Consider the following 14,866-nt stretch of genomic DNA (forward strand, 5'->3'; position numbering starts at 1 on the left):
TGTGGAGTCATTTAAGTTCCTTGGAACCATCATCTCCAGGGACCTTAAATGGGGGGCCACCATCGACTCCACAGTCAAAAAGGCCCAACAGAGGATGTACTTCCTGCGGCAGCTGAGAAAACACAATCTGCCACAGGCAATGATGGTCCAATTCTATACTGCTATCATTGAGTCCGTCCTCACCTTCTCCATCATGGTCTGGTTTGGCTCAGCCACCAAGCACAACATCCAGAGGCTGCAACGAATCGTTCAATCACCTGAGAAGGTTGTTGGCTGCAACCTTCCCCCCATTGACGAACTGTATACTGCAAGGGCCAGGAAGCGAGCAGGCAAGATCATCTCTGACCCCTCTCACCCTGGCCACAAACTCTTTGAAGCACTTCCCTCTGGAAGGTGACTCCGGACTGTCAAAGCAGCCACAGCCAGACATAAAAACAGTTTTTTTCCACGAGCAGTAGCTCTACTCAATAACCAAAAGTCTGTAGTCTCTTTTTGCTCTGGTTTATTTCACTCACGTATTTAAACTGGAATGTTGTATTGTTATTGTTTTAATTTTTTATGCTTAATTCATAATTGTTTACTGTAAGTTCATGTTGTTACTTGCGAGTGGTGCACGAAGGCACATTCCTTGTATATGTACATACTTGGCCAATAAACGTATTAATTAATTCATTCATTCATTAATTCATTAATTCATTCATTCATTCACTAGTTTACTGTATATAAAACTGAACATGCTGGAAACATTCAGCAACTCAGGCAGCCACAGTGGAAAGAGAAATAGACTTTCAGGGCAAAGACCTTTTGTTGGATGTATCACACAATGATCTTGCCTGAATTACAAGTACAGCAGAACACCACTTAACATTCACCATATGACTTTTCTATTCCTCTAATCAGAAAGATTATCCCACTCTATTAATGAGCCCCTCAAATGTACATTAGTCTTCAAGTCAAGTCAAGTCAAGTCAAGTCAATTTTATTTGTATAGCACATTTAAAAACAACCCACGTTGACCAAAGTGCTGCACATCTGATTAGGAAAAAAAAAAGAAACATACAGTCAGGAGAGGTTCGCCAAACTTGAACAGTTTTCTCTGGAGTATCGGAGCCTGATAGAAGTATATAAGATAATGAGAGGCATAGATAGGGTGGACAGTCAGAAGCATTTCCTCACAGTGGTGAAATCAAATACTAAAAGGGCATAATGTTAATGTCGGTGGGGATATTTTGAAGAAAATGTCCTGTGCAAGTATCTTTAAACACAGAGGCAGGTAGGTGACCTGAAAGCACCATCAAGAATGCTGGTGGAAGCAAATACAATAGTGACATTTAAGAGGCTTTTAGTTAGGCACATGATAATGCTAAGGAATGGAGAGATATGAATTCCATACAAGTAGAAGAAATTAAATTTGGCAATTAAAAGAAAGAAATTAACAGAAATTAAAATCATGTGACATTGTGGGCCAAAGGGCCAACTCCTGTGCTGTAATAGTTTATGCTTATATGTTATACAACAGTGATATATGTTTTAAACCAAAATAGGACCTGATCTTCTCAATAGTGCTTCTAAACTATTAAAATATATAATGAAGAAATCTAATAATCTAATCTTTTTACCATTGAAAATAATTCAAGTTGCTCTTCAGTTGAAGAGCTTGAAACTGGTCTCTTAACTGTGAGAGAAGCAGATGCATCCCTAGAATAGATCTTCTTCTGGATGTGCAATCAAAATGGTGATATAGGGCATACAATATTCTTTGATAGTCTGGGTTAGTGGACGGATAAAGCTGGAGAGAAAAAAACACAATTAAAGTCAAAAATAAATTAAATTCACATTAATCTGTTTGTAGTGATTCTAAAAAACATTTTGCCTTGCTTTAATTATAAAAATATAATAATTTGCAAGTCAGAGAATAAAAATGGACTCCAATAACTGAACAAGTAATTGAGGTTTCGGTGATAATTCTGCACAGGGATTCTAATTTAGTAGGCCTAACATCCTTGTTGCTGCTCCCTGCCAACTAACTTACTGCGAGCAGATGCAGCAGGCTGCACAAGTTGACCTTCTGCAGCAAAGAGGAGGCCCCTGAGGTGGAGCAGGCTTCAGGGTTGAGTAGGCCTCAGAGGTTTATCTTGAGGCCCTGCTGCCAAATGTTTTATTTTAAAGAGATTTTAAAGATCTGAGTTGAGAAATTTTATAAACTAGGTGAATAAGAAACATAAAATTGAAGACAAATTACTCAAAGATTTAAATTATTCATTACAATGAATGGAGACAAACGTTTCTCTTGCCCACCTCCCAGGATTAGCGAATGAATTTATGTCTTGAACACATCATTGCATCAATGCTAGGCTCAATATGAGTCCAATGGCAGACTTCCACACAGCACTACTTAGGCTTTTGCCTTTCATCCAAGACACCCTGTGCCAAAGCAGCTGTTGTCCATTGGCATTGTGTTGGCATCTCAGGCTTTCTGTCAGCACAGTTTGGGACCAGAAACATCTTGAATGTGTTGAATGCATTGAAAGGGACTTTTAATATGAAAAACCTCATCTTCTATAAAGACCGACATTCGGTTCGAGGCACCAAAGTAACCCTAAAGCTCCATTTACATACCAATTGAAACTTCCCTTGGTTCTTGAATTCCGTATGAAAATTACGAATGACTGTTATATCTCTTGAACTCAGACAAAGATCATGTTTCTGGAACCGGCTGTGATTCTGTAATGAGAATGATCTGGTGAAGAGTACTTAAAAAGTGAAGCAAACTTGATACCAAATGAAATACAAACTGAAAATGACGCAAATACTGTGGTGGTCAGAGAGCATCCATGGAAAGAGAGAGCAAAGTTAATGTTTCCCCGCGATTAATTTTCATCAGAAGTAGTCCGAGCTTGAGATTGCTACCAAATACAAGAGACAGGGAAAGAAATGAGCAACTAGATGGGAGAAATTAAATGACAAACGGTGAAAAAGCCAAATGGAGATGGGAAAAAAGACATGAATGGTTTATTGAGGTAGGGTGCAAGGAAGGGGGGGTGTTAGGTTGCTGTACAAGTGCCTCAACATTGATTGGTCCCTGATTCCAGTACACCTTCTAACAAAAGAAACATTTATATACTTCAGTTTGATAAACAAAGTTCCAATGGGTAGCACAGTAACACAGCTGGTAGAGCTGCTGCCTCACAGAGCCAGAGACCCGGGTTCTATCCTGACCTCTGTTGCTATCTGTATGGTGTTTGCATGTTGTCCCTATGACCACATGTGTTTCCTTCGGGTGCTCTGGTTTCCTCCCACGTCCCAAGGACGTACAGGTTTGTAGCTCAATTGGCCTCAGTAAAACGCCCCAGATGTGTTGGGAGTGGATGAGAAAGTGGGATAACATAGAACTAATGTGAAAGGGTGATCGATGGTCAGTGCGAACTCAATGGACCAAAGGGCCTGTGTTCATGCTGTATCTTTAAAATAAAAAATCTGTGGTTCCTTACCTCTGCTAGATGGAATAGTTTCTCACTGCAAATTGGGCAAATGCTGATATTTAAAATATTAAATGATTTCCTATTACTCAAAGCCCAGTTTCCGCCCTGCAATTGTTTTTGTTGAACATGATTACCCTAACGAATTAGTCGTCATGCATGTTGTCGTCATGCAGTCGTCATGCATGTCATGCACCCTGCAAAGCCGACCAACACCATACAAGGAGTACAGGGATGGCCATCATTGAAAGGACTGTCATAATATTACTCTGCATTACACACGAAAAACTGTTACCACCTCCAGCAGTTTGTTTTTTTTGCTCAGGAACAAGGGAGGTCAAATAGTTCAGAATCAATTTCTTTACCACAGTGAAGAAATTGTGGAATTTGTAGGCACTTTGCGTGGCTGCTGCTGACTGACTGATGTATTTAAGGAGCCCTGATGCAGACATGAAGGGAGAGATTTAGGTGGGATAAAGAGATACAGGAGGAGAAATAAACTCATGTAAAACCACACAGAACGATCACCTGGGTCAACTGGCTAGTATCTCTACTGTTGATTTTCACATAATAGAATTACATGATCAAAATACCCTTTCAAAGTCTTACCTTCAATCGTTCAGTTTGATGTATATTTTCTAAAGCTTCATATATTTCACTTACTGCAGATGAGCCAGATAACAGTAGCTCAAAAGTGTCTTCCAGTATGAAATCTTTGGTGATACGATCTGCAAAAGCTATGTTATCGTCTGCCTCAAAAACAGGTTGTTCATGTACCTAAGAATTAAAAGATTGGTTCAATTTCAACCATCTCAAAACCTTTCATACAGCCAGATTAATTAAATGTGTTTTAAATTTCTACCTAATCACAGGAAGATCACACTATCTTATAATACGTGCACCTGACATATGGGTCAGACCTGTGATCAATTTGAAAAACCCATTAGCTGATAGCAACTTAATTAAAATGTCAACTTCTCAAACCATCACAAAAAATGTACACGGAACATTTGGTAGCACTTATCCAACAGAATTTCTCAATTACTTCGACAATCCAATTTGCAAACTGTTTTGATGATCAGCATTAAAATACTTTTGAAGGCTTTTGTCCTCAAAGTATAGGAAATCTCCAAGAATTTTACAATTTAAGAAGAATTCTGCATAATATTTTAATACAAGCTATTTCAACTGGAATCAGTTTATAACGTCTCTGTATTTATATTGGTAACACGGATGTAACTAAAAATAGTACAAGACAACAGCCTTGTCAATTTTTTCCAGACCAGCAGGGACCATTAGTGTTTGCTTTATTTTTAATTTTATATTCCCTGTAACTAAACATGTGAGCAGAAAATTGAACCAAAAATTTCGGTGTTCGGTCTACACATTGAGGTATTTTTACACAAGATATTTTTGAGGTTTCCATGAGAGGTATAGATCAGGTAAGTGCACAGAATCTCTTGCCCAGAGTAGGTGAATCGAGGACCAGAGGACATAGGTTTAAGGTGAAGAGGAAAAGATTTAATAGGAATCTGAGGGGTAACTTTTTCACACAGGGTGGTGGGTGTATGGAACAAGCTGCCAGAGGAAGTAGTTGGGGCAGGGACTATTCCAACATTTAAGAAGCAGTTAGACAGGTACTTGGATTGGACGGGTTTGGAGGGATATGGACCAAATGCTGGCAGTTGGGACTAGTGTAGCTGGGACATGTTGGCCGAAGGGTCTGTTTCCACACTGTATCACTCTATGACTCTATGAGGCACAATAATAAAGACAAACATTGAAAAATAATCAAAACTGCAGAAGTTGGAAATAATAAATAGAAACTAAAAATGCTGGAAGCACTCAGAATGTCAGGCATCATCTGGAGAAAGAGAAACAGAGTTAGCATTTCAAGTTGAAGACCCTTTATTGAAAACGAGAAAGGCCTTTGCACAGAAACATCAACTCTTTCTCTTTGCAAAGATGAATGATGAAAGTATTCAACATTTTTAATTTTAAACGTAAAGAAAATGTGTGGAGTCAATGTACAATGTGTACATGTGTAGGAAGGAAGTGCAGATGCTGGTTTACACCGAAGATGTAAGTCACGTGTGGTGGCGCCTAACGGCTGCGGCTCGCTGGCAGTCTGTTTGTCCTTTGTCCTTTTTGTTTGTGTGTTGGTGGTGGGGTGTTTTGTTTTGGTTGTGTATGTGGGGGGGGGGGGGGGTATGTGGGGGGGAGTGTGGGTGGGGGGGGGGTGTGGGTGGGGGGTGTGGGTGGGGGAAATCTTTCTTTTTTTAGGTCTCTTCCGCGGGGCCTTCCATCGCCCGGTGCGGCTCGGCCACGGGACTGAACAGCGCCCGGTGCGGCTCGGCCGCGGGGCCTTCCATCGCCCGGTGTGGCTCGGCCACGGGACTGAACAGTGCCCGGTGCGGCCGCGGGGCCTTCCATCGCCCGCCGCGGCTCGGCCGCAGGACTGAACAGCGCCCGGTGCGGCTCAGCCGCGGGGCCTTCTATCGCCCGGTGCGGCTCGGCCGCGTGGACTTTCCATCTCCTTGCGGGGGCTGTGCGGGTCGGTCGCCTCGGTAGGGGTCGAGTTGTCTGTACGTGGGAGGGGCATGGGAGAAGAGAGAGGGGAAGTTTTTGGCCTCCATCACAGAGAGGGGGTGTTTGGAGTCACTGTGATGGATGTTTGTGTTGGGGTTGTGTCTTGTGTTTTTGTACTGCTGGCTAAGTAATCTCGTTCCGTAAGGAATGACAAATAAAGCTATTTTGGATTTGGATTTTTGGAAGATAGACACAAGATGCTGGAGTAACTCAGTGGGACAGGCAGCATCTCTGGAGAGAAGGAATGGGTGATGTCTCGAGATGCTTCTTCAGACTCTGAAGTCTGGTCAGTCTGAAGAAGAGTCTTGAAACGTCACCAATTCCTTCTATCGAGAGATGCTGCCTGTCCCGCTGAGTTACTCCAGCATATCGTGTCTATATTCGGTGTAAACCAGCATCTGCAGTTCCTTCCTACACATGTACACATTGTACATCTGTGTACATAATGCACTTAGACTTGATCTTTGAGACCCAAACCATTTTTGGTTGGTTCACATATGCAAGACCACATAGGACTATTTTTACCATGTTGTCAAGCCTCCAACTGAAGGCCCATCATTCTGAGTGAGGAAATAAAATTGATCCCTGGTCTCTTGTGCTCTGCTGACCTCTAGTGGATATTTTAAAAATATATTGAGGCATTGCAGAGCACAGTGGTTAAGATGCTATTCGATAATATTGCTGAATGATGACATGCGAGTCATGATCCAAGGCAAACAACAAAACTAATTTCAGTGACGAGGAGCATCAAAGAAGACTGCATCGTAGATGTAATACGTTTTCAATATTTATTGCTGCAATGCTTTACCTTAACTCCCATTAATTTCATGGGGAATTAAGGAAACCTTAAGAATAACTTTTTAGGCAGGCCTTTGGAATCACGGATGGCTTGTATTGACGGATGGCTCTGATATTATGGGTTCTGAGGGACTGGTGGGGGTAATGTGGGAATCCTGGCCTGTTCCGCAGGTGGGGCAGTAAGTGTCGATGGGGTGGGCTCGTTCTGCCAGCTGATAGAGCTTGAGAGTGCTCCCCACACAATACTAAATATTTCTGCACCATACTGAGCACACCATACAGTACAGTGCACCATACTGAGCACCATCACGAGGCATGGGGTCCCAAAAGTCAATGGGGATGTTTTTTGCAAGGAGTCTTTCAGCACATCCTTGAGAAGTTTAGTTTAGTTTAGTTTAGTTTAGAGATACAGCACAGCAACAGGCCATTTGGTCCACCAGGTCCGTGCCGACCAGTGATCCCCACATGTGAACACTATCCTACACACACCAAGGACAATTTACACTTGTGCCAAGCCAAATAACCTACAAACCTGTACGTCTTTGGAGTGTGGGAGGAAACCGAAGATCTCGGACAAAAAAAACCAATGCAGGTCATGGGGAGAACGTGCAAACTGTACAGACAGCACCCGTAGTTGGGATCAAGCCCGGGTCTCTGGCGCTGTAAGCGCTGTAAGGCAGCAACTCTACCGCTGCGCCACCGTGCCGACGAAGTGGTTCATGTTTTCCAGGAATAGACACAAAATGCCGGAGTAACTCATCGGGCCAGGCGTTGGAGGTGGTGAAAATGTTGGAGGATTAGATGCTGTCAGCTACGGCTGATGGGGCGAAAGGTGAGGACTATGGGGACTGTAGTGACTGGGGGGGGGGGGGGGCGTGGGGAGGGGGTGCAAGAGCAGAGCTGTGGGAGACAGAGGAGACATATGTGAGGGCTTCAACCATGATGGAAGAGGGGAACCCACCGTTCCCAAAATAATTAAGACATCTCAGATAAGACAAAGTGCTGAACTAATTCAATGGGTTATAGACAGCATCTCTGGAGGACAAGGATAGGTGATATATGGGGTCGGAAACCACCTTCAGACTGATTTTATTGGAGGGAGAAAGCTGGAAGAGAGTTGGGGGCAGTGGGATAGAGCCCGGCAAGTGATAAGTGGATGCAGGTGCGAGTGGGTTTGATCAGCATTTCAATCCTTTTGCGTCACACGTTTTTTTTGTTTTTTTTTAGTTTAGTTTCGAGATACAGCACGGAAACAGGCCCTTCAGCCAAACGGGTCTGCACCGACCAACGATCCCCGCACATTAACACTATCCTACACACACTAGGGACAATTTTTACATTTACCAAGTCAATTAACCTGCAAACCTGTACATCTTTGGAGTGTGGGAGGAAACCGAAGATCTCGGAGAAAACCCACGTGGTCACGGGGAGAACGTACAAGCGCCTTTCAGACAGCACCAGTCGTCGGGATCGAACCCGGGTCTCCGGCGCTGCATTCACTATAAGGCAGCAACTCTACCGCTGCGCCACCGTGACCATCCTTTTCATGACTGTCTTTCTTTTCATCTCTGGCATTTGTCCAATCATCTACCTCAAAAACCACTTATTACTTGCCAGGCTTTATCCTGGGGTTATAGAGGCAGATACAATCATGAGAGGAATAGATAAGGTAAATGCACAGAGTCTTTTACGTGGAGTAGGGGAATCAAGATCAAGAGGACTTAAGTTTAATGTGAGCGGGGAAGATTTAATAGGAACTTAAGGGGCAACTTTTCACATGAAGAGTGGTAGGTATATGGAACGACCTGCCAGAGGCAGGTACTATCACAACATTTAAAAACCATTTGGACAGAGACATGGATATGATAGGCTTAGAGGGATATGGGCCAAATGCAGGCAGGTGGGACTAGTGTAGATGGGGCATGTTGGTCTGCATGGGCAAGTTTGACTGAAGGACTTGTCGCTACGCTGTATTACACTATGACTCCAAGAGTCCTGAGCCAAAACATCACCTATCCATGTTCACCAGAGATGGTACCAGACCCAATGCGTTACTCAGGCCCTGTCTTATTTTGTATACCCTTTTGTGACTTCTTAGGGTACTATGTTTTTGCAATGGAACTCTAAGGACCACCTCTTGCACTATCATGGACTTGTCTTTTTTCTGTTTTGCACTAACCTCTTGTCTTTGTGCACTGACCTTTTTCTTTATATGGTCTTCCACATTATGTTTAAAACATTATACTGTCTATAACATTATAAATTATATACAATTTATGTTTTTGTGTGTGGTCCAAGTCTATGTGCCAGTGAGCAAGCAAGGTTTTCTGCAAGCAAGGTTTTCATTGTATCTGCACCTCATGGTATTTGTGCTTATAACAATAAACTCAACATGACTTTGATCAAATCCTCTCTCACTTTTTAATATTCTCTTGGACACAGGCCTGGAATATATATGATTAATAGTTTTTATTTTAGTTTAGTTTAGAGATACAGTGCGGAAACGGGCCCTTCGGCCCACCGAGTCCACACCGACCAGCGATCCCCATACATTAACACTATCCTACACTGCTGACTACCAGAGCCAGAAGCCCAGGTTGGATCCTGACCTCGGGCTGTCTGTGTGGAGTTTGCACATTCTCCCTGTGACCGCGTGGGTTTATTTTGGGTGCTCCGGTTTTCTCCTGCATCTTGGGGGCGTGGCTGTGTTCTGCAGCTGCGGCTCACCGGCAGTCTCTCCGTTTTTGTTGTTGTTTTTTTGTCATTGTCGTTGTTAAATGTACGTTTTGTTTTATTTTTAATTTTGTGTATGTAGGGGGGTGGTGGGGGGGGTGGGGGGAAACCTTTTTTTCAAATCTCCTCCTCAACGGAGATGCGACCTTTACCGTGTCGTATCTCCGTTCGCGCTACGGCCTAACATCGTGGAGTCGGCGGCCTCCAGCTGGGATCGACCTCAAAGACTCCGGTCGCAGGGCCTGGACTTACCATCTCGGAGGCTTCGGCCGTGGGCCCTGCAGACCGCAACATCGGGAGTTCGCAGGTCCCTGGCTGGCGACCGGCTTTTGGGAGCTCCAGCCGTAGCAGCTTCGACCGTCCCGAAGCGCGAGGTACGATCGACCCGCCCGCAGGCCCTTCATCGCCCTGCGTGGCCCGGCCGCAGCACTTTACATCGCCCGGTGGGGGCTCAGGACTTTCATCGCCCTGCGTGGCTCGGCCGCAGCACTTTCCATCGCCCGGTGGGGGCTCAGGACTTTCATCGGCCTGCTCGGCTCGGCCCTGGGACTTTCCATCGCCCGGTGGGGGCTTCAAAAAGTTGGGAGCCTCGATCACCTCGTGGCACCACGGGAGAAGAATGAGGAGGAGATAAGACTTTGCCTTCCATCACAGTGAGGGTGTGCCTAGAGCAATCACTGTGATGGCTGTTTGTGTAAAAAATTATATCTGTGTGTCTTGTGCTTCTACTGCCGGACCCTGACGTGAGAGGACGCTGGCGTTGAGTATTCGCCGCTTTTCCGTCAGGATAGTTTGTCTGTTTGTTTCTATGTTAATTGTTTTTGTAAAGCGCTTTGAGCATGTGATAAGGCGCTATATAAAATAAATGGATTATTATTATTATTATTGTGTGGGTTTACAGATTAATTGGCCTCTATAAATAGCCCCTACTGCGTAGGCAGCGGATGAGAAAGAGGGATAACGGAACTAGTGTGAACAGGTGATCGATGGTCGACCATGGACTCAGTGGGCCGAAAGAACTGTTTCCATGTTGAATCTCTAAAACTAAACTGATGTTTTTGTTTTAAATACCCGTTTCATTTGGATGGAGTTTATTAGGGTTTATTTATTAGAGTCTTGCCAATTTTGCTCCGATAGAGGCAATATAAATTGAGGCCTTGGTTCTGCATTTACAAGGCCCTCCCATATCTGTTGAGATATAGCAGTCATCTGATGGAGAGTCTCTCCCAGCAATGTCCAGACACTGCTGTCCATAATTAATATTCCCTTCAACATTTCTACTGTCGTTTATGTTCTTGCTGGCATGCAGTGTAATTGATAAATTTGTCCCATTGCAATCATGCTGCATTTCTGAACATTCACTGTGAAATATCATGAGTGGATCACCGCAAATTCGATAAAAAGGTTCACTATACAAACTTTAAGTAGAGTTTTATAGGAACATGATTTCTGGATTTTATAGCTGCAAGTCAGCCTCAGAACTGTAGAATCCGAGCCACTCAATAGTACTAATGGACTCTTTCACCAAAGCACATTTCATCGATTCGCTCTATCCCTTTTGACCAAGCAAAACAAAATAAAACTTTCTTACCTCAACAATTACCGGATAGACAGATGTGCCAAAGCTAAGATCAAAGGCCAACAGCTGAAAACATGAACAACACCTGAGAAAAATAAATTAACATCAGTATATTTAAGCATCATAGCAAGGAACATATAAACAATACAGAAAATGTATTATTCTATGTTTTAAGCTGGTTTTGAACAATCAAAAGGAAAGAAAATGCTTTATTTTACAAGGATTGGTTTTGTCTCAGTAATGTAATATGAATGCAACTTTCAATATTTTTTATTCTTATATTATAAAAGTGGTGATTGATTTGGATGGCAATTTTCAACACGGGCTCCAGGAATCTAGTATTTGTGGCTCACTCATCAGTTGTAACTGGGAATCTTTTGGCATCTTTTCTTTGCCTTCCATCACAGTGAGGGTGTGCCTGGAGCAATCACTGTGATGGCTGTTTGTGTTAAAATTGTAATTGTGTGTCTTGTGTTCTTTATTGTCTACTGCTGGACCTTGACGTGAGAGGACGCTGGCGCTATTTGTTCGCCGCTTCTCCGTCAGGACAGTTCGTTTGTTTTTATGTCTTGACTGTTTTTGTAAAGCGTCTTTGAGCATTTGGAAAAGCGCTATAAAAAATAAATGTTTATTATTATTATTATTATTATGGTATTCAATGGGTCATCATATCTCAACAGAATTCCCACCAGATATCACCACAGAGTGTAGACACAAAAAGCTGGTGTAACTCAGTGGGTCAGACAACATCTCTGGAGCAAAGGAATAGGTGATGTTTCGGGTCAAGACCCTTCTTCAGTCTATTTCCACAGAGTATTATCACAGAGTATTGTTAATTTACCTTGGCCCGTCTCCTTAGTGGTGTTGTTCAATGGAAGTCACTCATTCACTTGATTTGAAAGGGATATTTAATATTTCTTACTATATGTGGTAAAGCAAAATTGATAGCAGAATTGAATAGATGTGGATGATTGATAATTGGGATGAAGCTTTGTTTTACATTGGAAAAAAATGCCATACAATGTGGGTAAACATTGAATATGTTGTGTGCAGAGTAAAACAGCTAATTCCTTTAAATAAATCAGGGAGTGCCAACTCTGTCTATCCAGCAATTCAATTGATTTTAAGGATGCTTCGGTGCAGGGGAATAAGTGAGTTTTGGATACACTTTACTGGCATTTCAACGGCCACGGATTACAGCAATCATGTCCCCAGTGGGTGTAGGATAATGTTAAAAATTGTCCCTAGTGGGTATAGAATACTTCCAGTATAGTCCCTGGTGGACACTTCGGAATTGATGACCACAAGATACAAGAAGATCATCTTGACTGGACTTCCATGATAAGGCTCCTGAGATTGCAAATATTCTGGAATAATGGCAAGGGCAAAAGTTGACTTGTAAAGTGCTGCAATTTGCATTTTTCATAATTAAGCTACGAAGGTCTCATGATACATGTTTCATCCTTGTATGGGATCACTACAGGGCTCTCTCCTTACTTTTAATTATACGGTGGAGCAGCGTTTGCAGAGCCTTTCCATTTCCACTCCAATCTGAGGAAGGGTCTCCACCTGAAACGTCACCCATTCCTTCTCTCCAGAGATGCTGCCTGTCCCACTGAGTTACTCCAGCATTTTGTGTCTACCTTCCACTCTTCTTCAAATTGGTCATTCACAGACGAGTGTCACGAAATCATTGCTTTCTCTGTTGATGGCCTTCTTTAAATTTCTTCCAATGTACCAGTGATTTGGGACATTTTTCATTAAGCTTTATGGGTCTTCCACTTTGAGCTGAACAGCCACTACATCTGCCTTTCGAAGTCTGTCTGAGGGCGATTTCTGGCACCCCATCACCTCTACAACATTGTAGTTCTAAACACAAACAAGTATGTTTCCTTTTGCTTACAGCTATTTAAGTAGCATGCTGAGGTCGAACCTTAAGCATGCAGATCCACTCTCTGCAACAGGTAAAATTATATGAGAAGATAATACACTACAGCTAAACGATTGTTCAGGTCAGGAATTGATTTTACAAGTTGCAGTTCGACTGGAGCAGTCACAATTTCCATTTCTGTTTTTAAAAAAAGGAGATTTCTTCCCTGGATTAACTGTTTAAAAAAATGCTGCCCATTTTCTGTTTTTTTTCTTTGAAATTTTAGCTTGGTCTGACTCCACCCAAAGGCAGGCTTTATGCATGATGCATCTTTCCCGTCCAAAAACTTGGTAAACACAAGCAAAATCGCAGGAATTTCAGGGAGAATCTTTGTCATTATACATTACCTCACTGAACACTGAAAATCATTGCATTATTTCCCTTGTTCTCAGAAAACAGATTCAATTTACACTTTCAGTCCAAGACTCAAAATCACAGACTATTTCATACGAACCCTTTTGATGTACAAACTGATTTAGTTATAGAACTTGATGTATTTTGCTGCTTTTAATAGTTTATCAAAACCATAAAATGGTCCCCAAACTACCCTTCAACATGCAAGGATACTTGAATTAAGAGGTCTTTCTTACGCAGTAAACTATTGGCATGGAAACCAACTATTTCATCGCACTCCCTCTGCTGGTGGTAAACAGGATTGATATTGTGTCGGAAGGAACTGCAGATGCTGGTTTACACCGAAGATAGACACAAAATGCCAGAGTAACTCAGCTGGACAGGCAGCATCTCTGGAGAGAAAAGGAATGAAGGAGGGTCTTGAGCCAAAACGTCACCCATTCCTTCTCTCCAGAGATGCTGCCTTGTCCCACTGAGTTACTCCAGCATTTTGTGCCTATCTTTGATGATAAAATTGTCCATTCACTGCCACTTCTTCTTGGGTCCTGACCCAAAAGATTACTTGTTCGTTCCCTCTCCAGATACTGCCTGGCTCGCTGAATTTCTCCAGCAATTAGTGTTCAGCTCAAGCGATCGACAAATCTACAATTGCTTGTGTCTTCACTTATTCAGGAATGCCTATTTTGGTTCTGCTTTTCTTCAGATGGCATTCAGATGAATTTTAGTGTGCACTAATTTTTAGTGTGCAAAATTAGAGCACATGGTATTGGGGGTAGGGTATTGACATAGATAGATAACTGGTTGGCAGACAGGAAGCAAAGAGGAGGAATTAACCGGTCCTTTTCAGAATGGCAGGCAGTGCTGGGACCCGTTATTTACAATATATATTAATGATTTAGATGAGGGAATTAAATGTACCATCTCCATGTTTGTGGATGACACAAAGCTGGGTGGCAGTGTGAGCTGCGAGGAGGATGCTATGAGGCTGCAGGGTGACTTAGATAGGTTGGGTGAGTGGGCAGATGCATGGCAGGTGCAGTATAATGTGGATAAATGTGAGGTTATCCACATTGGTGGCAAGAACAGGAAGGCAGATTATTATCTGAATGGTGTCAGATTAGTAAAAGGGGAGATGCAACAAGACCTGGGTGTCCTTGTACATCAGTCAATGAAAGTAAGAATGCAGGTACAGCAGGCAATGAAGAAAGCTAATGGCATGTTAGCCTTCATTGCAAGAGGATTTGAGTTTAGGAGCAAGGAAGTCCTACTGCTGTTGTACAGGGCACTGGTGAGACTGCACCTGGAGTATTGTGTACAGTTTTGGTCTCCTAATTTGAGGAAGGACATTATTGCCATTGAGGGGGTGCAGCGTAGGTTCACCAGGTTAATTCCTGGGATGGCGGG

General features: G+C 42.8%; 1 protein-coding gene across 4 annotated transcripts in view; it reads right to left on the bottom strand.

The window, feature by feature from the left end:
* The window catches only part of cped1 (cadherin-like and PC-esterase domain containing 1), a 219,716-nt gene that overhangs the window by 126,346 nt on the left and 78,504 nt on the right, over positions 1-14,866 (bottom strand). For all 4 annotated transcript variants that reach the window (XM_078417409.1, XM_078417410.1, XM_078417408.1 and 1 more), the window contains exons 8-11: positions 11,191-11,263; positions 4,089-4,256; positions 2,620-2,724; positions 1,620-1,789 (exon numbers count right to left, since the gene is read on the bottom strand). In XM_078417409.1, the coding sequence (XP_078273535.1) occupies positions 1,620-1,789; positions 2,620-2,724; positions 4,089-4,256; positions 11,191-11,263 (516 nt within the window). The remainder of the gene's footprint in view (positions 1-1,619; positions 1,790-2,619; positions 2,725-4,088; positions 4,257-11,190; positions 11,264-14,866) is intronic.

The sequence above is a fragment of the Rhinoraja longicauda genome, chromosome 20 (genome assembly GCF_053455715.1).
Source record: "Rhinoraja longicauda isolate Sanriku21f chromosome 20, sRhiLon1.1, whole genome shotgun sequence".
Classification (NCBI taxonomy): domain Eukaryota; kingdom Metazoa; phylum Chordata; class Chondrichthyes; order Rajiformes; family Arhynchobatidae; genus Rhinoraja; species Rhinoraja longicauda.